This window comes from Lipotes vexillifer, unplaced genomic scaffold (assembly GCF_000442215.2).
Source record: "Lipotes vexillifer unplaced genomic scaffold, Lipotes_vexillifer_v1.1 scaffold518, whole genome shotgun sequence".
Classification (NCBI taxonomy): Eukaryota; Metazoa; Chordata; class Mammalia; order Artiodactyla; family Lipotidae; genus Lipotes; species Lipotes vexillifer.
The window spans coordinates 1,621,339-1,644,670 of record NW_006780945.1 but is presented as its reverse complement, the minus strand read 5'-3'; the positions used below and the strand labels follow the sequence as shown (position 1 = coordinate 1,644,670).

Genomic DNA, 23,332 nt, shown 5'->3' with positions numbered 1-23,332 from the left:
ACCCCCAGCGCTGTCTCACTGGCTGCCTGGGGGCCGTGCAGGAGGCTGGGAGGCAGGCCCCTTGCCTCTCCTGTGTGGGCTCTTCCTCTCGGGGGGGCCACAGCCTGGGGCGTCCAACCCTCCACTTTCCCACCCAAGAAAGTGACAAACACTGGTTCCCAGGTGCGCAACGAGGGCCCTCTGGGGCCTGATTCTGGGAGGCAGAGTCCCCAGCTTCCCTGAAAACAAGAGCCATGGCCTGACCCCCTCCCCTCCAAGCACAAAGACGCAGGGCATGGAGAGGGGGTTTTATTGTGTAAAGAGGCCGATTGTACAGAGCAAAGATTGTACTGACACAGGTGGGGTGAGGGAGACCAAGAAGCCAGAATCAGGAGGATGGGGCATTGGTATCCTGGTCTCCCGCCCCGCAAGTCATCAGGCAGTGGGCAGGGGCAGGGAGGACCGATCAGCTGTTCCCCCGCCCCCATTCATTACCGTACCAGAGCCAGCCAGGCTATATTCACTGACCCAGAAGAATATAGCAGGAGACTCTCAACACCCCCCTCCAAATCCCTAAAATGCGCGAGGTCCCCTCGCCTGGCTTCTGGTGCCTGTCAGCCCCCAACCTCCTCCACAAGCAGCCTGGTCACCCTCCTTCCCGGGGTCCTGGCAGCGAGCCGGGCCCGGACCAGGTGGTTTCAGGTTAGGAGGCTTGGAAAGGCTCCCCTCACCCTGCCCAGGTGCCTCAAGGGGCCACCCAAGACTCCCTCTTGGGCAGCCCACTAGGGCACAGTGACCTGGTGGCCTCCAGGGCTGGGCAGCTCAGGAGCCAGGCGGGCACTGAGGGTCAGCACAGAAACGGGTCCCGAAGGGGAGCCAGAGTGAGGTGGGCCCCTGGTGGAGGGCTGCAGCCCTGGAGACAGAAGGTTCCTCTCAGTCCAGCCTGGAGGCAGGGGGCAGGGGCGTCCCCACCATCCCAGCCACAAGGGGCCTCCAGGCTCTGCCACTCAGGACTCAGCCACTCAAGCCCCGAGCCCTGACCGTAGTAATTTAAAGCTCAGAATGGTGGGTCAGGGGGAACATCGGGGGACCAGGGTCCCCTGCCCTCCCCTGGTCCCTGCCCCTTGCAGGCTTCCATCTTCACACCCGCTGGATCTCAAACAGCTTCACGTCTGTGTCGTACCAGACAGGTGGGTCCACGTTCCTGCAGAGGGAGTGGGCTGTCACCCAGGTGCCACGAGGCCTTGCAGGAAAGACTGGGGAGGAACGAGGCTGTCGTCCTCCCACCCTGATGTTCTCTGCCCCCTGCCCCTGGGGAAGTGGGTGCCCACCCTCCACCAGACAAGACCACCCTGGTTGACTGTCTTGACATTAACCCCACTACCCTAGTGGGGCACAGCCCCACTGAGCTGACCCTCGGGTGGATGCCAGACCCACCCTGGCCGGTGACTGCCCCACCCCCAAAGGGCCCACCTCAGATAGATGACGCCCCACATGTAGGTGCGGAACCACATGGCCGTGCCCGAGTTGGCCTGGTACTTGCGGATGAGGATGGGGTGGGGCACGGGCAGCAGCCCCACCAGGGTGCCATGTTGCAGGAACCGCAGGATCTCTGACTCGTCCGTCAGGCCCCTGCCAGGGAGAGGAGGGTCTCCAATGTGCCCACTCTGAAGGTCAAGGGGAGCAGAGGGCTCACCCTGGACCCCCGAGGCCCATGCTCCCGGCCACACCCCCAGCGCAGCCTGGGCTGGCCCCTCAGAGCCCCGCCCCCAGCCCCGCCCCCAGCCTCACTTGTCAATGCAGATCTTCTCCACCTGGGGAACCAGCACCTGGAGCAGCCGCATGATGGTTTGCAGCGGAAGCTTCGACTTCCAGGAGAGGACCTGGGGGAGGGACTGCGGTTCCTGGGCTGGCGAAACAGCCTCCAGAGGCTGTGGCATAGGCTTGACCCCTGACCTGAAACCATGGACTCCCCAAGGCAGAAGGCATCCCCGCTCATCACAGCAAGGGCCTGGCACAGGGCAGTGCCCGTGCACAGTGACTGCTATTCACGGGAAGAGCTGAGGCCTCTCACTGAGCATGTACTATGTGCCCGAAAGTATCCCCTTTGATCCTCACAATGGCGTGATGAGGTAGGGACATTTATTATCCCCGTGCAAATGCAATTAGTGGTGATCTCGGGAATCATGTAAGGGAGTGGGCAAGTGATTTGGGGAAGGAAGCTGGAAAGGGTGATTTACTAAGAAAGGGCTGTGGACAACTGAAGCTTAACCGTGCTGGGGAACAAACTCTGGGACAGTGTAGACAGAGGAAGCGACCAAGCCAGAGAGGCCAAAGTCATGAGACAGGACTGACCCGTAACCTGACCCGGGCCAGTCCTCGGATTTGGACCCATTCCCATCCAAGCCTCTCCTGAGCTGTTCCCAGGGCCGGGAGCCCCGGACCCACCCCCGCACTTTGTACCATCTGTCCCACCCTCACCCACTCCGATGTCGGGCTCCACTGCCCACCGGCTGATGCGCTGGACAGTCGCCGCTGCTCCCGCCACGCCTGGCTGGGCTCCTGGTCCCGGGGAAGGAATAAGAGAGAGGGATGTGGGGAGAGGGTGCGGGGGCGGGGGGGGAGGGCAATGAGGTCTCTCCATTGGCACATGTTGCAGGGAGGGGGCTCACTCCCACAGGAGGGGATAGCCCAGCCCAGCACCTTTGCCCTGGGCCCCAGGCCCTGCCTGACCCTGCCCAGCCCAGTGACAGGTTTAGGGCCAGGAGCTGACTGAGCAGACCGGGTAAAGGCCAGCCCAGCCTAGATAAGGCTGATGGGTGAGGAGTCTCAAGGCCAAGGGATTGAGCCCGTGACCAATAAACAAGGGAGGGGTCTGTGAAAGGCCCCCCATCCCCAGAGAGTCATCAGTGCCAAGCCTGATGCCCTGGGCACTGGGTACCTGCCCCTCTGCTGCAGAGTGCTCTGGCCCGGCCTACACCTTGGAGGCCAGGGAGAAAGGGAAAGCCCAGCCTCGCCGCCCAGCCCTGCCAGGAGTCCCCCGCACCTACCTCTGAGGCTGGGCTGCCCTCTGCCGAGCTCTGCTGGGGTGCAGGCTCCAGGGATCGCAGGGTGCCATCCTCTGACACCTGGGACTTCTCCGTCAGCTTCTCAATGCCTGCAGGGTGGGGTGGGGAGCCGTGAGGACTCCTGCCACAGTGCTCCTCCTAGAAAGCCTCTGCCTGGGGCCGGCCCTGAAAGTCTCCAACTTCCCCCCACTTCACAGATGCTGTGCCTGACCCCCCCACGCTCAGCCCCGAGGCCCGGTCCCCCCACCAAGCTGTCCCTCCCGGGCCCCCCGTACCTCCACCCCCACCCTTGCCGCCACTGCACAGCACCCTGCCCCTCGCCAGCACCAGACCTGGGGTGGCCACCAGGCTGGCCTTGAGGGTGCCCGGCTCGGCGGGGGCAGCGGGGTGGGAGCCCTCCATGGAGACGCCCTCCTGTGAGCTGGTGCGGGACAAGGTCTCGGGCGCCCGGCGGCGCCGCTGCAGCGCCTTGTGGATGGTGGGCGGGTCGGTGGGCAGGTTGGCCAGCTGGTGGAAGACGCTGCGCTTTCGGATGATGGCGTAGACCAGGTTGGAGTTGCCTGTGGGGAGGAAGCGTGTCTCAGGGAGGCCCCCTTGCCACCCCCTTCACCTGGGTGTCTTCCTGGGAGGGGGAGTTTGGAGGACAGGAGGGGAAGTCTACCGCAGGGGAAGGCGACAGCACAGGGCACAGAAGAGAGGGAGCCAGGCAGAGCTGGCGTCGGGCGGCGTATGTGGTCTGAGGCTACACCGGGATGCTACCTTTCGAGAAAAGAGCTTCTGGGCTGAGCTCCGCACCTGCCCCTCCCTGGTACCTTCCGGACCCTCTCACCACCCAGCACTAAGGGGTAACAGCTGGCAGAGTGGGGCGGGCGCAGCGTGTCAGTGTCCCACCAAGCCAGCTGTTCAATATTTTGACTGTCCCCCAAGTCAGGTCACCGGGAAGAAGGGCGATATGGGCTGAACGCCCTTGACTCCCAGGGAGATAAAAGACGCTTTTCTGGGCCTTCATTGCCCCATCCCCCGCTCTGGTCCCTGCCTCTCACCACCCTGCTCTGCTTCCCCTTCAACACATCTCACCCCAGGGCCTTTGCATATATTGTGCTCCCCCCATGTTTTTCTACCCCTCCCCACACCCATTCATCCCTCATAGATCAGTGCAAATATTACTTATTTGGGAAATAATAACTGCTGCCATTTAGTTCACCAGGCAAGTGCTGAGTGCTTTTTGGGATTATTTTACTTAATATTCTCAATACCCTCTGAGATGGAGACTCTGGGAATTATCATTATGACCAACTTACAGATGAAGAAACTGAGGCTCAGAGAGGTTATGTGCACACAGTCACAGAGCTAAGTGGCAAGGCCCTAACTGACACCAGGCAGCCCAGCATCTGTGACACCCAGCAGGACCACGCCACTCTGCACTTCCCTCTCAACAGATTTAAGATGGCCTGTTTGTCTGGGTGACCATCTGTTTGAAGTCCCCCTCCATGCTCCCTCCCCAGCTATGGGCCTCACGGGGCAGAGAGCACTCTGCTTTGTTCCCCAGTGAACCCCCTGCACCTGGCACAGGGTTTGGTATGCAGTAGGTGCTCAATAAATGCACCCTGGGCAAACAAACACGGGGGTGGAGGGCTGTGCCCTCCTCAGATGGGGAGGTGTCCTCGCCCACTGCCTACTCTGGTTCCTGCCCCCAAGGCCAGGCCAGGGGCTTGGACCGGTGCCTCACCGTCAAACTGGTACTGGATGATGTTGTTGAAGACCTCCAGGAGGAAGAAAACCAGGTGGTGGTTCTGGGCGGCAGAGAAGAGGAACCAGGTGGTGGAGAAGGCCTCCAGCAGGTGCAGCAGCTTGTTGGCGGCCACCATGGACAGGCTCTTGAGGTAGGGGGACACTGCAAGGGAGGGGTCGGCTCACTCCTGGGGCCCCCGCCAACCACCCCAGCACATCCTGGGCCTGGGTGGGTCACAATGCTCCTGCTCCCACACCCTCCCTGCCCCCTGCCTGTGAAGTCCCCCGAAAAGTCAGGAAGACCAAGCGCCACAGGCTAAAGCCACACTGGCCATGCCTCCTGCAGAGCCCCAGGGCTCCACCCTGGCCCCTCCCCTGTGGACAGCCGCGCCATTTACAAAGCCACTCACACACTCCATCTCCCCCACTCCTCCCCGCATCTGAGAGGGAGGTGGACAGAGAGGAGACTGTCCCCATTTTACAGATGAGGAAACTGAGGCTCAGAGAGGTTCATAAATTTGTCCAAAGTTCTCCAGTTATAAAATGACTGGGCAGGGATACAAACACAGGATCTTTAACTCTTTCTAGAACATCAAGCTGGGAATTCCTTGGCGATCCAGTGGTTAGGACTCCGAGCTTCCACTGCAGGGGGCCCAGATTCGATCCCTGGTCAGGGAACTAAGATCCCACAAGCTGCACAGTGCAGCCAAAAACTAAAAATATTATTTAAAAAAATTTTAATAGAATATCAAGCTGATATTCCACATATAATTAGATAGAGATTTTCTGCACAGCCTGTGAAGGGGGAGTCAGAAGTGCGAGGCTGCACACGGCTTGAAGTCACAGATTGATCTGTGTGCTTCCTTGCCCTGTGTCTTTCTCCCTCAGGATGGGGCAGGGTTGGTGGCTATCTTGTTCACAAATGCATTCTCAGTGAAGATTTGTGGGGTGGAGCCAGTGATGGAAGGTGAGATTCTGGCCCCAGAACTCACAGTCCAACAATGCAGCTAGAGGTCGCCAAGGCCGTACAACATCCCACCCACCCTGGAGTCCAAACCGGACCACGGAGAAGTCAGCCCCTCCCATTCAGGACCTTCCTCTGCAAAAAGCAGCCGCGCGGAAGTCATGCCGCCCCAGCCCTGGGCCCCGACCTTGCTGGGTCCAGCGCCCCTGTCAGCCTGAGCCCCCTCCCAGCTCGGAGGCAGCCATCTACAGCCCTTGCTTGTGGGCGGGGCCCTCATCCAAACCTGCGCAGTCCAATACCTCAGCCGCAAGCCACATGTGGCCATTAAGTGCTAGAAACGTAGTCCTAATGGATGTGTGCTGCACACATGGAACACACACAAGATTTGAAAGACTGGATTCAAAAACGAATGTAGAACATCTCAATAATTTTGTATTCTGGTTACATATTAAGATGATGGTATTTTGGATACAACAGATTAAATTAAATACATAATAAAATTATTGTCACCTCTCTTTTTCTTTCCTTCTTCCTTTTTAATATGGCTACTAGAAAACTGACCAGTACATACTTGGCTGCCCTAATATTTCTACTGTACCCAGCCTGGTTTGAGCCAGCGGCAGGTCAGCCTGTGGCCTGGCGCCCCCTGGTGGTGAGCATGGGGAAGGCGGGCTCTGGGCCCCCCTACCGTTGACGACGATGGTGAGCAGACAATCGAAGAGGGGCTGCAGCCGCTGGTGCCCGCTGGTGATGATCTTGTGGAAAACCTGTGCGGGGAGGCAGAGGAGCAGCCATGGGGTCCCTGCCGCCTCCAGACTCAGCCGAGGGGACGTTACACCACACCCCCAGGTCCTGACGGGAGCTCCCTCACCACAATGAGCAGGTCGGCGTGGGTGCCGGTGAAGACCGGGATGTCCATGGGCACACGCACTGAGTAGGGCTTGTTCAGCCGCACCCCGAAGTTCCGTTCGCCGCTCAGAAGCAGCAGGATAAAGACGCCGATGTGCATCAGGCCCACCCGAGCTGCGGCACGTGGCATGGGAGGGGTCACCACGCTGGGTGGGGAGGGGAGGAAAGGAGCCCAGGGCAGGGACCCATCTTGGGGGTAAAGGGAGAAGCCCTTCCCGGGAGGTCGGGGCACCAGGCCTGAGCCGCTGGGGGGCAGGACAGACTGGCCGAAACTGCCCCTCCGCAAGGAACCCCCCAGGGACCCTCAGGCCACCCCAGCCTTACACTGATCGGCTCGGGCATCGTTGAGGAAGTGGAGAATAGGCACCAGGATATCCAGCACATCGCTGCTCTTCAGCACAAAGAAGAGGAATTTCTGGGGGGAGGCAGACACAGATGGGCAGAGTCAGGGGGAGGGGCAGCCCTGCCCCACCCTCTCTCCCTCTGCCGGGAGTCTCCCCAGACGCTGTCCCCATCCCTGAGGCAGACCACTGCCCTCCAGCCTGGGCCCCCGAGGCCGACCCACCTTGTTGAAGTCGCAGAGCTTCCAGAAGAGGACCAGCAACTCCTGGTGGAACTGGATCTTCTTGGTGGAGTTGGGCAGGTAGGTCTGGAGCAGGGGGTTGGAGAGCAGCCGGGCTATGCCCTTGAGGATGAACTGGAAGTCCTGGGTGGGGGAAGGACAGGGGCCTGTCCAGTCCGGCTCCCTACAATCCAGGCTTCCTGGCCAGGCCTCCCACAAATGCCTCCGAGCCCCCCAGGGCCTGACCCCATCTCTAGAGCCGCAGGGGCCCGGATGCCAGTGTCATCAACAGCTGTCCTGGGGGCAGCCCCTCAGAAACTGGGTCCAGGGCAGGTCTAGAGAGCACTCTGCCCCTCCGCCAGGCCACAGGCTCCCCATCTGCTCTTAGTGACCTCCTCACGTGCACACTGGACTCCTGCCCACCTGGACTCCTTGCTGACAGGTGACATCCTTCCACCCCTCCCCATCGCCCTGTGACACGTGAGGTGCATTGTATCCTCAGAGAGCTGTCATTGACTGAGCAGCTGCTGCCTGCTGGACTGTGCTCTCAACCAATCCTCACTACAAGGCACGGGCACAGTTACTGTCCCCATGTCATAGCTGCAGAGGTTAGAGCTCTGGGAGCACAAGAACCTCCCCCAAGGTCACGAGACACAGGAACTCAGGTGTGACTGGCCTTTCCGTCCACTGTCATTCCCCCACCAAACCTGACATCAGAGCCACCTCCTCCTGGAAGTCTTCCCGGCTACCCTCACCCAGTTGAGGCCATCAGCCCTTTTCTGAGTCTCAAGACCCTCGCAGTCCTGCCATCACTTCACCTGTGGTGGCCTGAGTCCACGGGGACCGTGGTCCCTTCATGTAGGGGTCAGGACTCTCCCTACCCCCATCTCATCTGCATCCCCTCACACCCTGCAAGGCCACAACCTTTGTGGAGGGTGGGCATCAAGAACCCACAAGAGCAAGAGCATCGTTGGACTCACCTCCTCGCGATGGATGCGGGACAGGTAGTTCACAAACAGGTTCTCGGGCCCTGGAGGCTGCGGAGGGCGGAGCCTGGGGTGAGCATGTGCCTTCACCCCCTGCCCCTACCCCAGGCCTAGGCAGTGCAGCAGTACCCCCTCTGACCCCAGATACCCCCACGAGGTGCCCACTGGATATCCTTTGCCCAGCTCCGCTAGAGGGGGTGCCACCCGCCCACAGCGTGGCAGGGCTGGCTGCCCTCCCTCTCCTGTCCTTACGTCAGCATCATCCATGGCCGTGCCTGTGGTGGTACCGTCCACGGTGGGCGTGGCGCCGTCATGGTCCAAGCTGACAATGAGCACTTGAGCAGCCTCCTCCACCAGGGGTTCCCGGTGGTCAGAGAAGAGCAGGTGGTTGTAGGGGATCCCGTAGCCCACAGGGTCATAGGCACACACGGTGTTGAGGAGGGAGGTGAAGAGGGGCAGGGCGTGTCTGCGGCAGGAGAGGAGGGGCGGGGCTTCAGAGACCCCACCCACCAGCCCAGCCCTCCCTCCGGCCCCAGCCGTGGCCAGGTGGGAGGGTCAGCCAGGCCAGCCCCCTCATTCCACAAGGGTTTCAGGGCCAGGCCCCCATCTTCGGGCCAGGGAGCAGAACCAGGAGTTCATCCCTTCCCACGAAGGAGAGACCCCTCCTCATCCTTGCCTGCATCTGGGACCCAGGCCAGGCTGGGCCAAGGCCAGAAGGAATTTATTACCAAGAGTGGGATGGCCAGTCCTGAGGGGCTCTTTGTAGGATAGCGTGCCCACACCCCTTAGACTTTCACCTCCAGGGGTTGAAGCCTATTGTTTTTTTTAAATTCATTTAAAAATTTATTTATTATTTATTTATTTATGGCTGTGTTGGGTCTTCGTTGCTGCGCGTGGGCTTTCTCTAGTTGCGGCGAGCGGGGGCTACTCTTCGTTGCAGTGCGCGGGCTTCTCACTGTCGTGGCTTCTCTTCTTGCAGAGCACGGGCTCTAGGCGTGCAGGCTTCAGTAGTTGTGGATCGCGAGCTCTAGAGCGCAGGCTCAGGAGTTGTGGCTTGCGGGCCTAGTTGCTCTGCGGCATGTGGGATCTTCCCAGGCCAGGGCTCGAACCCGTGTCCCTTGCATTGGCAGGCAGATTTTTAACCACTGCGCCACCAGGGAAGCCCTTTAATTATTTTTTAAAATACTTTTTAGAGCAGTTTTAGGTTCACAGCAAAATTGAGAGGAAGGCACAGAGATTTCCCCCGTGTACCCTCTGCCCCAACACGTGCACAGTCTTCCCCACTATCGACATCCCCCACCAGGGTGGTACACTTGTTACAACTGTAGACCCTACATCGACATATCATTTTCACCCAAAGTCCACAGCTTACATCAGGATTCACTCTTGTTTTTGTTTTTTTCGGCCACACCACAGCTTGTGGGATCTTAGTTCCCCGATCAGGGATTGAACCTGGGCCCTCAGCAGTGAAAGCACTGAGTCCTAACCACTGGACCGCCAGGGAAGTCCCCAGGGTTCACTCTTGGTGCTGTATGATCTACAGGGTTGGGCAAATGTATAAAGGACATGCCCCTGATGTTTTTGAGGGGCAGGTACCCTTCCTTGGGGCTTCAGAGAAGGGTTGGAGGGCCCACAGGGAAGGCGGGCTTCCCCTTGGGAGGCAAAGCATGTGCCCCATCCCCCAGCCCCCAGGCCACAGAATGACTCCGTTCAGAGATTTGTAAGACATCAGAGGTCAAGCTCCTCATCTTACAGATGAGGAAACTGAGACCCAAGGGGGTTAATCAAGTGGCAAAGGTGGCCATTTGCCCCATAATGCTGGTGAGAAAGAGAACTCTGGCCAGCTTTTGACTGTGCCTGGCGGAGGGAGTCACCTGGGTTCTTGCTCCTTCTGGGAGCTGGGGGCTGGGGTGGGGGAAAGGGGCAGGCAGCCAGCAAAACCTGAAGGATGAGGCCTGCCATGTGGGAATCAGAGTCTAGAAGAGGGTGAACCATGACACTGAGGGGCACTAACCCCTGTGCAGCCAGCGCAGCCCTGGGCACAGCTGGAGCTGCACAGCTGGAGCGTGTGTACCTGCTCTAAATACTCAATCCAGCCATGGGACACCTCCATGTGCTCCTATGGCCCCCACTGCCCATAAATGCCCCCATGTGGGCGGGGCTTCCCCACCCTTCAGGCTTCCCCACCCTTCACCCCTCTCCACCCACTGAATAAACTGCACTTCCCCGGGGAATTCCCTGGCGGCCCAGTGGTTAGGACTCGGTGTTTTCACTGCCGAGAGCCCGGATTCCATCCCTGGTTGGGGAACTAAGATCCCGCAAGCCCCGCAGTGCGGCCAATAAAAATAAGATAAAATAAACTGCACTGCCCAATACAAGCTACATGTAGCTATGGAGAGCTTAAAATGTGGCTGGTCTGAAGTGAGATGTGCTGTGAATGTAAACTAAACACTTGATTTTGAAAACTCACTATGAAAAGGGAATGCAAAACATTTCAATAATTTTGTATAGTGATTACATGTTAAATGCTAATATTTCAAATATATTGGGTTAAATGAAATACATTATTAAAATTAATTTCACCTATTTCTTTTTTATTTTTAAAGGTCGCTACTAGAAATGTTTAAGTTGCATGTGTGGTTCACATTATATTTCTACTGGATAGCAGGGCTCTAGATGGAGGACCCAGGCATGGGTCATCCAGGGCCCCCCCAATGGGACATGGGACAGAGCTGGCGTAAGGTGTGACTGTTCTTATAGGTCATCACCACAAGAGGGCAGCACATCCCCTCAAATAAGACTCACAGGGCTGGCAAAGGGCTTCCGCGCTGGGCTGCCTGGAACCAAGAGGAGAAATGGAAAGAAAGGCCAGGGGCCCCTCACCTGTTCTCTGTGGAACAAAAAAACTGCACCCATGGATTGACGCTGCTGCTGTCTGGAGCTGGGGGCAGGTACATGGCCTCAGAGAAGCATGTCAGCAGCAGTTTCAGCAGCTCCATCCTTGGGCAGGGAGGACAGAGGAGAGGGTTCAGTACCTGAGGACCGCAGTTCTCCTGTAGGAGGGCGCGCCCACCCTGCCCCGCCCCAGCTCAGGTCCATGAAAAGAAATGACTCCATTTTATCCCCGTGAGGCTGAGTTGGGTCACGAGCGGGCAGGGTCTCCTTGGAAGACCCCACGCGTGGTTCCCTCTCTGAACTGTGCAGGGGGCCAGGCCTGGGGGCTAGTTACTTTCTGAGCAAGCTCACCGGTTCATGTCGTGGTTGTAGTTGGGCTGCGGGGAGTGAGCAAAGCCCACACCAGCCTCCCAGATGTATTCACAGCTGTCCAGAGAGTGGATGTCCTCCGCCGAGTCCTGGGGACAGGGTCAGGGAGAGATCAGGCCAACCCAAGCCCCCCGCTATCCTTGGGGGCAAAGACCCTCATATTCTCCTAAAGACTGACCCTCAAAATGCCCCAGGTGCTAATGCACATGGGAAGAAATGAATGTTCTCAACCTCTTGAAAGCTCCTTTTCCTTCAGTCTGGTACTTGCTCAATCCAGTTTGAGACAGGGAGAGAGAGACAGGGAGGGAGCAGAACGGAATCAGGTGCCCCTGGTGGTGCGTGGGAGTGGGGGACAGAGAACAGTCAAGGTCCAGTCCACGGGCCCACGGGCAGTGAGAGGGCCAGGGCTCCTGTGTGTAAGCCCCACTCCTCCACCCACGGCCCAGGCCAAGACAATGGGTGCTTGTGCCCGACCTCCTGGATGCAGCGGGCAGGGCCGGGCACCAGCTGGCTCCCCTCCAGCCGTGCCAGCCACCGCCTCCTCCCCGGGACCATGCGTGCCAGGCAGCCCAGCCTTCCTGGAGCAGCCCCTGCCCAAGGGAATTTCAAGCGGCCCCAACCTGGGACCAGAGCCCTCCTCAGCCCGGGGGGCGGGGATTGGGGGGCTCTCACCACGGTGCTCCTCCGGTGGCTCTGGACGGTGAAATCTGGGCAGAAGAGCAGATCAGCGACGGCCAGGAGCAGGGACTCGGCCAGGGGCCGCGCGTTCTCCTCATCGTCCTCTCCCTGCTTGGGACAAAGCGCCTATAGGCCCCCTCAGTCGTAGCTGGCTAAGGAGAGGTGGCCCCAGGACTTGGAGGGGGGATGGGAGGAGGACGGGGTCTGGGCCCAGGCAGACACTCGCGGGCAGAGGGATGGAGGAAGAGGTGGGAGAAGGAACAGGAAGTAAACCCCTAATCACCCCAAACCTCCCAAGGCAGAAGCGGGACAGAGTGGGGAGCGGGGCTGGGACCAGTGAGGAGACCTTCCCACTGACTGGGAGGGGACAGGTGAGTCCCCTAAACTCTAGAGCCTCAGCCCTGCTGGGAATCACTGCCCACCTCCCCACACCCCTGTCAGTTGCTTGGACAGAAAGCCAGGGAGGGGGTGGCGCAGCGGGGGGGAGGGCCCAGCTGCCCTGCCCCCACCTCTGCCCAGCTGTAGAGGCAGAGACCCCCATGGGAGAGAAAGCAGGGGCTCGAGGAGGAAGAGCTGGCCCCCCTCCTCAGCAGCACCCGCACTGCCCCTACATCTGCCCTTTCCAAACCCCAGAAGAGGTCTGGAGGAATGTGGCTGGCCCTGAAGGGGTTCCTTCCCTGTCACCACAACTCCACCTCCCGCCCAGCCCCGGCCAGGTCCACAGACCGCTCCTCGCCCGGCCCCGGGCACTGTGGACCAGAAGAAGCCCCTCCAGTCAGGGTCCTCAAAGATGTAGGGCAGCACGCGGGTGAGCAGCCGGCTGCAGTTCAGGACAATCTGCTTCTCCTTCTCCGAATGGCAGCCGCTCTCAGCTCCCTGCACCAGCTTCTCAACAGCCTGCGAGGATGGGCAGAGAGGCACGCTGGCAGGGTGGGGAGTGGGGCCCTGGCACTTGGGGTCAGGCTGGGCACCCCAGGCTTCAGAGGGGGAGAGACAGTGGGGCCACCCTACCAGACCGCCTCTCCAGACAGGATCAGCCAGCCCAGGAGGATGGGACGTGGGCCAGGGAGCAGCCTAGAGCATCCTGGGAGCGAGACCCAGCCCACCACTCACTGGCTGAGACCTTGCTAAGCGACCAGCCATCTGGCCCTCAGTTTCCTCATCTGTAAAATGGCGACATTGACAGTACCAACCGCACAGGTGAGCTACATAAGCTGACCTCTGGTAAGCGTCACCCACGGGCAGCCCTCACAGGTGGCACTGGCACCATCACTTCCCCCAGAGCCCAGCCAGGGGGAGAGGAGGATGAAGACTTGGGGCCACTCCAGCCTGGGTGGAGGACTTCCCGGGTGCCTGCCCTCTTGGACCGGGGCCGGGCCAGCTCCAGCCTCGCTGGGAGGGTGGGGAATACTCAGGTGGGAGTGGCAGTGAGGGCCCGGGCGCCCTTCACCTTGTAGCACAGAGTGGCCAGGTTGGAGGGCGACTCCTCTCGCACTGCCCGGATCTCCGCTGCTGGCACCAGTGCAAAGACATCCTGCACCGAGGTGGCCGTGTCCGCCCAGAACTGGTCCCAAAAGGCGTCATCAGTGGCTTCCACGGGCTGTGGGGAGATGCAGTGTCCAGAGCTGCACGGTCTCTTGCCAGCAGGTCCACAGTTTGCTACCCTGTAGCCAAGGGAGCCCCCGAAAGGGAAGCCCCCTACTCCATCCCTGCTGGTGCCAGGAGCCTTCCCACATGGGAGACATCCTTCAGCCACCATGAGCCCCGGCTGGCACAGGCAGGCTGGGGACACTTGACACAGATGGCCAGGGGCCAGCCGGACACTGAATCCAGTAGCCAAATCCCAGCCCAGTCCCTGAGGGACTGTGTGACCCTGAGTAACTCACCATCCCCCTCTGGCAGGCCCTCCCCACCTGGGGGCCTCCCCAGGCCACACCCCTAAGTCAAGCGCCCAGGGACCAGAGCCAGGCTGTGCCCCTCCCCCTGGGAAGAAGACAAGGGGACACACATGCTCATTTCCACTCACCCAGGCTGCCCCCTCGGCCCCAGCCTCCACCCTCTGCTGGTATATACCCAACAGATGCCAAATCTAAAGGAGTCATCCCACGGCTCTCTGACAACACCTGCTCCTCTCAGTACCCACCACCTGTGCTACAGTTCAGGCCACTCTTGCCAGGGCCCCACGTCCAATTTCACCCTCTCAATCCCACCTCCACGCTGCCCCCAACACGCATTCAAAACACAGCACCAGGGCTTTCCTGGTGGCGCAGTGGTTGAGAGTCCGCCTGCCGATGCAGGGGACGCAGGTTCGTGCCCTGGTCCGGGAAGATCCCAAATGCCGCGCAGCGGCTGGGCCCGTGAGCCATGGCCACTGAGCCTGCGCTCCGCAACGGGAGAGGCCACAACAGTGAGAGGCCCGCGTACCGCAAAAAAAAAAAACAAAAAAAAAAACACAGCACCAAAGGCATTGTTCCCGCAACAAAGATCTTAGGGCTCCCCACTGCCTGCAGAGTCCAGACCTCGGCCAGAGAGTCAGCCGAGATCACACCTCAACACACATAGAAGCCACACACGTGCACGTACACATACATGGACACATGTACATACACAAGTGTGCACAGGTATATGTGTGCACACACACCTGTATTTACTATCCCAACAACACAACCCTGCCATATTTTCTCTTTGCCTTTGCTCAGACTGTCCCCTCTTCCCAGCACGCCCGCCCCTTCTAACACATCCCAAAGTCCCACCGGTCCTATCAAGGCAACATGCCTTCAACACACGTATGCCTTTTAAGTTATATAGTCGGTCATATAGACAACCAATTTGAATCATGAACTCCACTTCTAGAAATCTTTCCTAAGGAAATGATCTGAGAAGTGCAGGTATGAGGATGTTTACTGAAGAGTTGATAACAGCGAAAAGTTGGAATCAACCTAAATAACCAACAATTGGGGAAATGCTTGAAAAGTTAAGGCACCGGCATACGGTGGAATATTACACAGCCATCGGAATCACGTCTTCAAAGAATATGAATGAATGGAAAATGCTCACAGTACAATGTTATGTGAAAAAGGCAAGATATAAAACTAACTATAGGGGACTTCCCTGGTGGTGCAGTGGTTAAGAATCCGCCTGCCAATGCAGGGGACATGGGTTCGAGCCCTGGTCCGCGAAGATCCCACATGCCGCAGAGCAACTAAGCCCGTGCGCCACAACTACTGAGCCCATGTGCCACAACTACTGAAGCTCGCATGCCTAGAGCCCGTGCCCCACAACAAGAGAAGCCACTGCAATGAGAAGCCCGCGCACCACAACGAAGAGTAGCCCCCTCTCGCCGCAACTAGAGAAAGCCCGCGCGCAGCAACGAAGACCCAACGCAGCCATAAATAAATAAATAAATAAATAAATTTATTTTAAAAAAAAACCTAACTATAGGATGATCACAATTTTGTGTTAAATTATACAGGAATAAAAGCCTAGAAGAAAATGACAGAATGTCAACAGCAATTATCTCATGGGGTGGTTATTCTTTTCTTTATATTTTTCTGTAAGCGCACGTATTACTATTTTTTCCTTTTGAATGTTCATCTGTTTGAGGGGCGTCCAAGACACTCTTACTCTTCTGAATAGCACTTCCTGCAAGAGATCTTCCTGGGTTGCTCCAATCAACCTAGACTTTTGCCTTCTCTGAAAGGGCTGATAATGGGGCCCTGCTACCCCACCACAAACCCGCATGCAATATGCATCAGTCTTACCATCAGAAAAAAATATGAATCTTGTTAAAAAATAATTCTGTTCTCTGAAGCCGCTTCTTCCAAGAAGTCTCCCAGAGCTTGGACCAGCGGGCTCCCTCCCACCTTGGAAGCCCCCTCAGTCACTCATAGTCCCCAGCAGGTCTGGGTGCGCTTGCCTGGAGGCCCCACTAGTCCATCAGCCCTTCTTCCCTGACCGTGCACTTGAGGCATGTGGCAGACACTCAGCCAATATTTGTTCAGCCAAAGGCTGTAATTAGTCCTAGAGAGAGATCCCTTCAGCCCCGCCATGGGGCTGAGCTGAGCGCCAGTGGGGCTGCCCAAACTCAGGCCTGGCCACAAGCCTCCCCAGGGTCCAGGTTTACCCTAGCCCACCCCCCAAACGATGCCCCCCTCTGAGGTACAGGGCAGCATGTGGCCATGGCCTTCAGAGCAGGCCTGGCACCAGGACGTGCTCAGTCCCAGAACTGGTAGAGCGAGTTAGCCGGCAGAGAGGAACAAAGACCAAAGGAGGGTCCCTGGGGCTGGGGTTTGCTGGCCCACATGCCCTCAGTCCAGACAGCTCTCTGACACTCACTGAGATCCAGGGGAAACACATCCCCATGTGGGTGGCCGGGGTGGGAGTGGGGAAGGAACATCCCAGAAAACGTGCAGAGCCCCCCACCATCTGGGAACACCCCTGGGATGCCACCTTCCCCACCTCCCACGTAGCCACTACCCCCTTAAAGGGGCAGACACTCATCAAGTGGAGTTGACCTCTGACCTAGTTCATCAGGTAAGTGTCACCTGGGGATTGAATTCAAAATGAGGAGAGAGCCTTGGGAGGGAACTTGGGAGGCCCCAGGGCAGCCCAGACCTGAAGCAGATGAAAGTCCCAGCTCTGGGAGCCGGCCTTGAACTTCAGGAGTGAAGACTTTCACCTCCCCCACCCCCAGCTTGGGCCTCCCTTCCTGGTCCCAGCTGTGGCTCAGACACTTCAGTCTGGTGACCATTACCTGACCATATACCAGGCTAACCTGATGCTACGGGTACTGCCAGGGTCACTGGAACTTTTGTTGGAGGGGGGACATGGCTTAGCCCCTGCCTCAGTTACCCAAGCTGGGCTCCACCCAACGCAAGGAAGCTTCTAAAATCCAAGCCAGTTTCTTTGCTGGAGGTGGGCAGGCCCATGCTGCCAGGGGCACTGAGCTACCCTGGTGGGAAACCAGATATTCTTAGCATAGCTTTACCAGGACCTGCTCAGGCCAAAGCCCCTGCCAGCCTGGGGGACCAGCTGCATCTTTTGAACCTCTCTGGTGGTGGGGAGAAGGGAAGGACCAGCAATGCTCTAGCCTGCTAAGAATGACCTGTACCGGAGGACTGTGTCACAACGGCATTCACACACACGTACACGTGCAAACATGTAAACATGGACCCACCCGGTATCATCTGACCTGTGGCAAACAATCTCCAAATGGGCAGGATCTAGGCGAGGGTCCCAGGTCCAGGAATGTGCCCCCGCCAGGGCCCCACCCACACCAGGAAAGGCTCCGGAAACACAGCCAAAGCTGCTGGCCCTCAGGACCAGGGTCAGGCCTAGCCCGAGGCAGGAAGAAAACAGGATGCAGCACAGGAAGGCAGGGAAGGCCGAGTGGTGGCAGCTCCGGCCCAGGCCACGGGAAAAGGTGCTGGGTCGGTTTGTCTGCTGCCCAGAGCAAAAATCTGTGGTCACAGCACAGCCTCTGAAGGCCTGGGACAGGAGGACACCTTGTGGACACAGCTGGCCTGAATCTCCTTGGGGACACCGAGTGGCAAGGTCTGGAAACACCATCTCGGATCTGGTCCCGTCTCTTGAGCTGCCCAAGCCAGGTCACTACACAGGGCAGGTGGCCTCATTCCTGAGGGTCTCTCCCTCCAGGCAGCCCAGGCCCCCTCCCACCTGCAGGGCCCTCCAGAGGGAGACCCAGGCTGGTCTCTGGCTCCAGTCCTGTCCCAAGCCAACTCACTGTCCCCACCCAGCTGGGAAACGAGACAGCACCATCTCAGTCAGCCCTGTCACAGGGCCACAGCCAGGGAAAGATGGAGGCACACTGTATTTTGGGGAGGGGACCGGAGCATGTAGGACTCTTGTCCACGCAGATCCTTTGGGACGTGGCCCTGCTGGCCTGGCAAAGGACCCTGGCTGCTGAGGCTAGAGCCCATACCTCATTCCTCCAACAAGGTGTTTCCCCCACCCAGGTAGGTAAACATGGAGGCCTCCCTCCCTTCCTCTCCCTATGGCCCTGCACTGAGAGGCTGGCCCACCTGCCACCCTCAGATCTAGCAGCCCCATGCCAAGAAAGCCAAGCGCCAGAAATAACCAGGAGCCATGGGGGAAGTGGCGAGAAGCAAGGCCTGGTTTCTATCAAACGCCTCTCAGCTGGGGCTGGACTCTCCGGAGGCCCCGGCTGTTTGCCGGGCTCCTGACCTTTCTCTTGTGGGATCGAGAGTGTGGGACCAGAGGTCTGGCCTCTGGAGCTGTGACCAGCTGGCTGTGGGGAAATGGCTCCCCTGAACCCACTCTAATTGCCTAGAGCCAGAGACAGCCCTGGGGGCGGGGGTAGGAGGAAAGTCCCAGATGGCGGCAGGTCCTGACTCCCTTGAAAGCGGGGGATCTGAGGAGTGAGAGCTGGGCATCTCTGTGGCCAGAGCAGCCTGGCTCAAAGAGTGAGGAGAGAGGGGTGGGCAGGGAAGAAGCCTTGCTGGGGCCAGGTCCTTGTGCTGGGGGCAAGGAGGTGGCCTCTGTGCCACTTGTGGACTCAGGGGAGTGTGCAAGCATGGCCTAGGGTGAAAGATACCCTCAGGTATCAAGGGCAGCCTGGACCGTTCTTAGCCCTGACCCAGAGAACAGAGGGTACCTGCAAACACAGCCAACCCCACCGCTGGGCCTCAAAGGGGGAGCCCCCTGGAGCAGTGGTCCCCAGCTGGGAACCTGGATTCCATAGATCTGGGAGTAGGTCCCCTTGCCAGGCTGCAGCGCTGCCCGCCACTCTGCGTGTTCCCAGCAAGACCTGGGCCTTCCCTGGCCGTGGGCATCGACCTGGGCCCAGCGAGGCCGCTGCCGCTGCCGCGAACCAGCTGTTCAGCGGATCCGGGAGGGCGCCGGCCGGCTTTGTTTGCACTGAGTCCGCCGGGTCTGTGCCTCCGGCACCCGCAGGCACCGGGGGGCAGGGAGGGGAGCAGGGAGGTGTTTCGGGGCGGGGAGGAGGCTGGGGATGCGAGGCTGGAGGGGCTTGGGGGGGTGGACAGAGGGGCGGACAGCGGCGACGCCGGCTTGGAGAGTAGGCACACGTCAGCCTAAGGTGGCAGCAGCAGCTGCGGGAAAAGGGATGTTCCCGGGAGAGAAGGCCGGGGGTGGGGGCTAGGGGATGGAGCCCTGGGATACAGGCCAAGGGGTCTCGTTCCGGCCCTGGCCTCAGCGTCACCCTCCTGGCCATCTGGTCCCCCTATCTCCCGGCAAGCCAAGCTCTTGCAGCCCCCCCAGCCCTGCCCAGCCCCCAGCCCGGCAGGTGGGTGGGAGGCCGGGGCCCCGGGCGCACCTGCGTCTTGGTGGTGAGCTGGATCACCGCCTTTCGGAAGTTCAGCTTGGAGTCCGCCGACCCCATATCGCTGAAGCCCGCTCCGGCCCGGCCCTTGCCCTGACTCCCGCCCGGGCCCCGGCTCGGTATCCAGCTCCAGCTCCGCGGGCCCAGCTGCTCTCGCAGGAGCGGACCGGCGCACCCCGCCCGCTCGCCCGGCGTCGACCCCGCCCCCTCCTGGCTCCTCCTCTCCGGGCTCCGCCCCCCGCACCTGCCGCTCCCGGCACGCCCATTCCCGGCTCCTGGGGTCTGCCCCTCCGATCCACTGCTGCCCCACTCCCCGGGTCCTTCCCAGCCGGGCCGGTTGCCTCTGCGACCTTTCTTCTGCGTGGCAGCGTTATCCCCCCTCGGTCTCTCCCATTTCCACCCAGCCCCCGGGGCCCGCAACCCTCCCAGCCTCCCGTCCCCTGCCCCCATCCTCACCATTGGTCCCCACGCCATCACTGGGCCCACACTTTCAAAGCCAGCCCTCTCCAGTTTCTTCCTTGTCAGTCCCTGTACTCGCATTCTGAGCATCCTCTCTTTTAGTTCCCCTTTTTCTGACTTGTCAAACCCACATATCCAGACGGCCCGGCTGTTATTGCAGTCACAAGCCCTCAGCCTTCCGTTCTGTGGAAGAGAAGCCCTGATTCAGTGCCCCTGCTCCAAGAAAGCAGCTCCGCGGTCTAATGAGAGCGAGAGGTCCCTCCGAGTCCCACAACTCCTTTCTGGCCACCTGTGTTCCCTGAGAACCCTTTTAGGTTCATCCATTTCAACAAATAGGTTGAGGGACTGGTATTTACCAACACTGTGTCAGGGGCGGGGGCAGAGGGGGCTTAAGTAACAGGGTCTGCCCTTTAAGAGCAATTAGCTAGGGAGAGAAACAAGGAACGAATTAGCCATGGTTCAGCCCAATGGGGCTTTGATAGAGACAAATTAATAATAATAATAATAATAATAGTGACAACAACATCTCTTACACAACAAAAACCTACCTCTGAGATAGGTATTATACCCATTTTACACTAGGGGAAACTGAGGCTCAAAGCAGTTAAGTTGTCCAAAGTCACATAACTGGTAAGGAACAAAGCCAAAAAAGCGAATTCAACTCTGGCCCCAAAAGAGGCTGCATTTTTTCAATAATATCGTCTTGCGTGGTGTGTCTGGAAGCTTCTAGAAATCCTAGCTGCTTCCAAAGGAGGTGACATTTAGCTTAAACTGGAACTCCACGAGTAAAACATGAAGGGTGCACCGTCTAGGCACAAAGGCAGAGGGTAGGACAGGTGTGGAGGTAGGGAGAAGGGAGACGGGGATGTCACCATGTCACTGAATGAGCAGACTGGACAGTATAGCTCTGTCCTTGCTCCAGAGGTGGGTTTTCCCTGCCCTGGATGAAATCTTGGACACGCTCCATGGCTTTTCTAGTCACTTCAAGATAACAAATGAATAGTACCTTTATTTGGCGTTAAAAAAAAAAAAAAAATCAAGTCCACCCTACAAATCACCAGCCCCAGTCCAGGCCAGAGTGACATTAAAAACTCTGAATCTTATTCATTAGGGAGATGTAAATTGAAGCCACAATACAATAACTATTACATAACTATTAGAATAGGTTAAAAACCAAAACAAAACCCGAGGATACAAATACTGGTGAGGATGGGGAGCATTTATATTTTCTTATAAAGTTAAATATAGGGACTTCCCAGGCAGTCCAGTGGTTAAGACTCCACCTTTCAAATGCAGGGGTCATGGGTTCGATCCCCGGTCGGGGAACTAAGATCCCGCATGCTGCGTGGCCAAAAATAAAAATAAAGTTAAATATACAATTACTATACAACCCAATAATTCCACTTGGTATCTCCCGAGGAGAAATGAAAACATATATCCACACAAAAAGCCTGTGTAATGCATATAACAATTTCATTCATAATCACCAAAACCTGGAAACAACCCAAATGTCCATCATCTGGTGAATCAACAGATTGTGGTTCATCCATACAATGGGACTAGTACTCAGCAATAAAAAGAAACAAACTACTGGTACAGGTAGCAAGAATGTGGATGAATCTCAAACGCACTCTGTCCGGGGCTTCTCTGGTGGCGCAGTGGTTGAGAATCTATCTGTCTAATGCAGGGGACACGGGTTCGAGCCCTGGTCTGGGAAGATCCCACATGCCGCGGAGCAGCTAGGCCCGTGAGCCACAACTACTGAGCCTGTGCGTCTGGAGCCTGTGCGTCTGGAGCCTGTGCTCCGCAACAAGAGAGGCCGCCATGGTGAGAGGCCCATGCACTGCGATGAAGAGTGGCCCCCGCTTGCAGCAACTAGAGAAAGCCCTCGCACAGAAATGAAGACCCAACACAGCCAAAAATAAATAAATTTTAAAAAAAATTTTTAAAGTACGGGAGTCCATGTATTTAAAAAAAAAAAAGCGCTGTGTCAGACACAGAAGGCAACATACTGTGTCATATCATTTATATGATATTCTGGAAAAGGCAAAATATAGGGACAGAGAACAGATCAGTGGTTGCCGTGGGCTGGAGCAGGCTGAGGGGACTGACCGTTGAAAGGGTATGAGGAGACTTTTTGGAGTGATGAAAACATTCTATGGTTTGATTGTGGTGCTGGTTCCAAGACTGTATGTTTGTCAAATTCATATAACTATACACCTAAAAGGGATGAATTTTACTGCATGTAAATTACACTTCAATAAAAAATACAAACACCAAGAGCAGGTGCTAACCGGCCATTCCAAGGGGTTAATTGTGAACGCTTTGGTCTTGCCCATTGTTCCGAGCCATTCCTGTGGTTTGCAACCAGGAACTCCAGGTGGCACCGAGATATTATTGGTCACCCATGGACAAGTGGACAGATTAGCCAAATTGAGTTTAATCAAGGGGTGATTTAGGGAAAATTCCCTGGTGTCCAGTGGTTAGGACTCTGTGCTTCCACTGCAGGGGCATGGGTTCGATCCCTGGTCAGGGAACTGAGATCCCATATGTTGTGTGGCGCAGCCAATAAATAAATAAATAAATAATTTTCAAGGGTGTCCCTCGAGAAAGAGGAGGAAGCTACATGGCCATTTGGTACCCAGCCTGGGAATAATACATATAGTCACTTCTACCATACTCTATTGGTAAAGCAATCACAAGCCCTCCAGATTCAAGGGGAGGGGACCCACCTCCCCATGGAAGACGTGTCAAAGAAGTTGGTGCCATGTTTGAAACTGCCACATTGTGGGCAATTCTATCCTCCACACTTCCTCCTCCCAAGCCCAATCCATCTCTCTCCTAACGTTTGTCTTTAAGTCTTCTCATCTCAGTAAATGGCATCTCCCACATTCTCAAACAAGAAATCCAGTGTCAGCCTGATGCTTCCCCTCTTGTCAATCCCTCCTCCAGTCCATCACCAAGACCCGATGATGTCATCCCCCAGACGTATATATCTCAAGTTCTACCTCCCTCATCTCTGATGCCCTCACCTTTGCCAGGGCCCCCACCATCTCCTGTCTACCACAACCACCACTCCTGCCTCCCCTAATCTATTCTCTGCAGAACGGCCTGAGGAATTGTAAACTGCAGCTCACAACGCTCCCCCACTGAAAACACCTTGGAGCCCATGGCTAGGGTCAATTCTCTCTGGGTCCCACTGTGACCTCCAAAGCCCTGCATGATCTGGGCCCTGCTCCCCCTCCCCCAAGCCCCCAGGTTCCGCTCACACTGGTCTTCCTTTATTTCCTCAGACCCTCTAAGCTCTTTCTTCCCGGGATCTCTGTACAAGTTGTGCCTTCTGACTGAGACATCACTCCTCCCTCTCTTCACGCGGCTGTCCCCTTCTCATGCTTTAGGGTCCTATCTTAA

At 57.6% G+C, this 23,332-nt stretch overlaps 1 protein-coding gene across 2 annotated transcripts; it reads right to left on the bottom strand.

Annotated features, from left to right (window-relative positions):
* Positions 1-246: 246 nt before the first annotated feature.
* Positions 247-19,613, bottom strand: HID1 (HID1 domain containing). 2 transcript variants are annotated; one of them, XM_007454367.1, is made up of 19 exons: positions 19,457-19,613; positions 13,592-13,741; positions 12,868-13,038; positions 12,136-12,249; positions 11,446-11,552; positions 11,083-11,199; positions 8,452-8,665; positions 8,194-8,250; positions 7,217-7,357; positions 6,976-7,066; positions 6,614-6,765; positions 6,431-6,509; positions 4,777-4,941; positions 3,380-3,607; positions 3,030-3,136; positions 2,461-2,541; positions 1,771-1,862; positions 1,453-1,611; positions 247-1,183 (listed from the first exon to the last, which is right to left on the bottom strand). In XM_007454367.1, exons 1-19 carry the CDS (start codon positions 19,520-19,522, stop codon positions 1,120-1,122), a joined length of 2,355 nt encoding a protein of 784 aa, XP_007454429.1. In that variant the 5' UTR covers positions 19,523-19,613; the 3' UTR covers positions 247-1,119. The 2 variants fall into 2 exon arrangements, with proteins under 2 accessions (XP_007454429.1, XP_007454430.1); XM_007454368.1 differs by having other exon boundaries at positions 1,120-1,183; positions 12,136-12,252; positions 19,457-19,522.
* Positions 19,614-23,332: the final 3,719 nt, after the last annotated feature.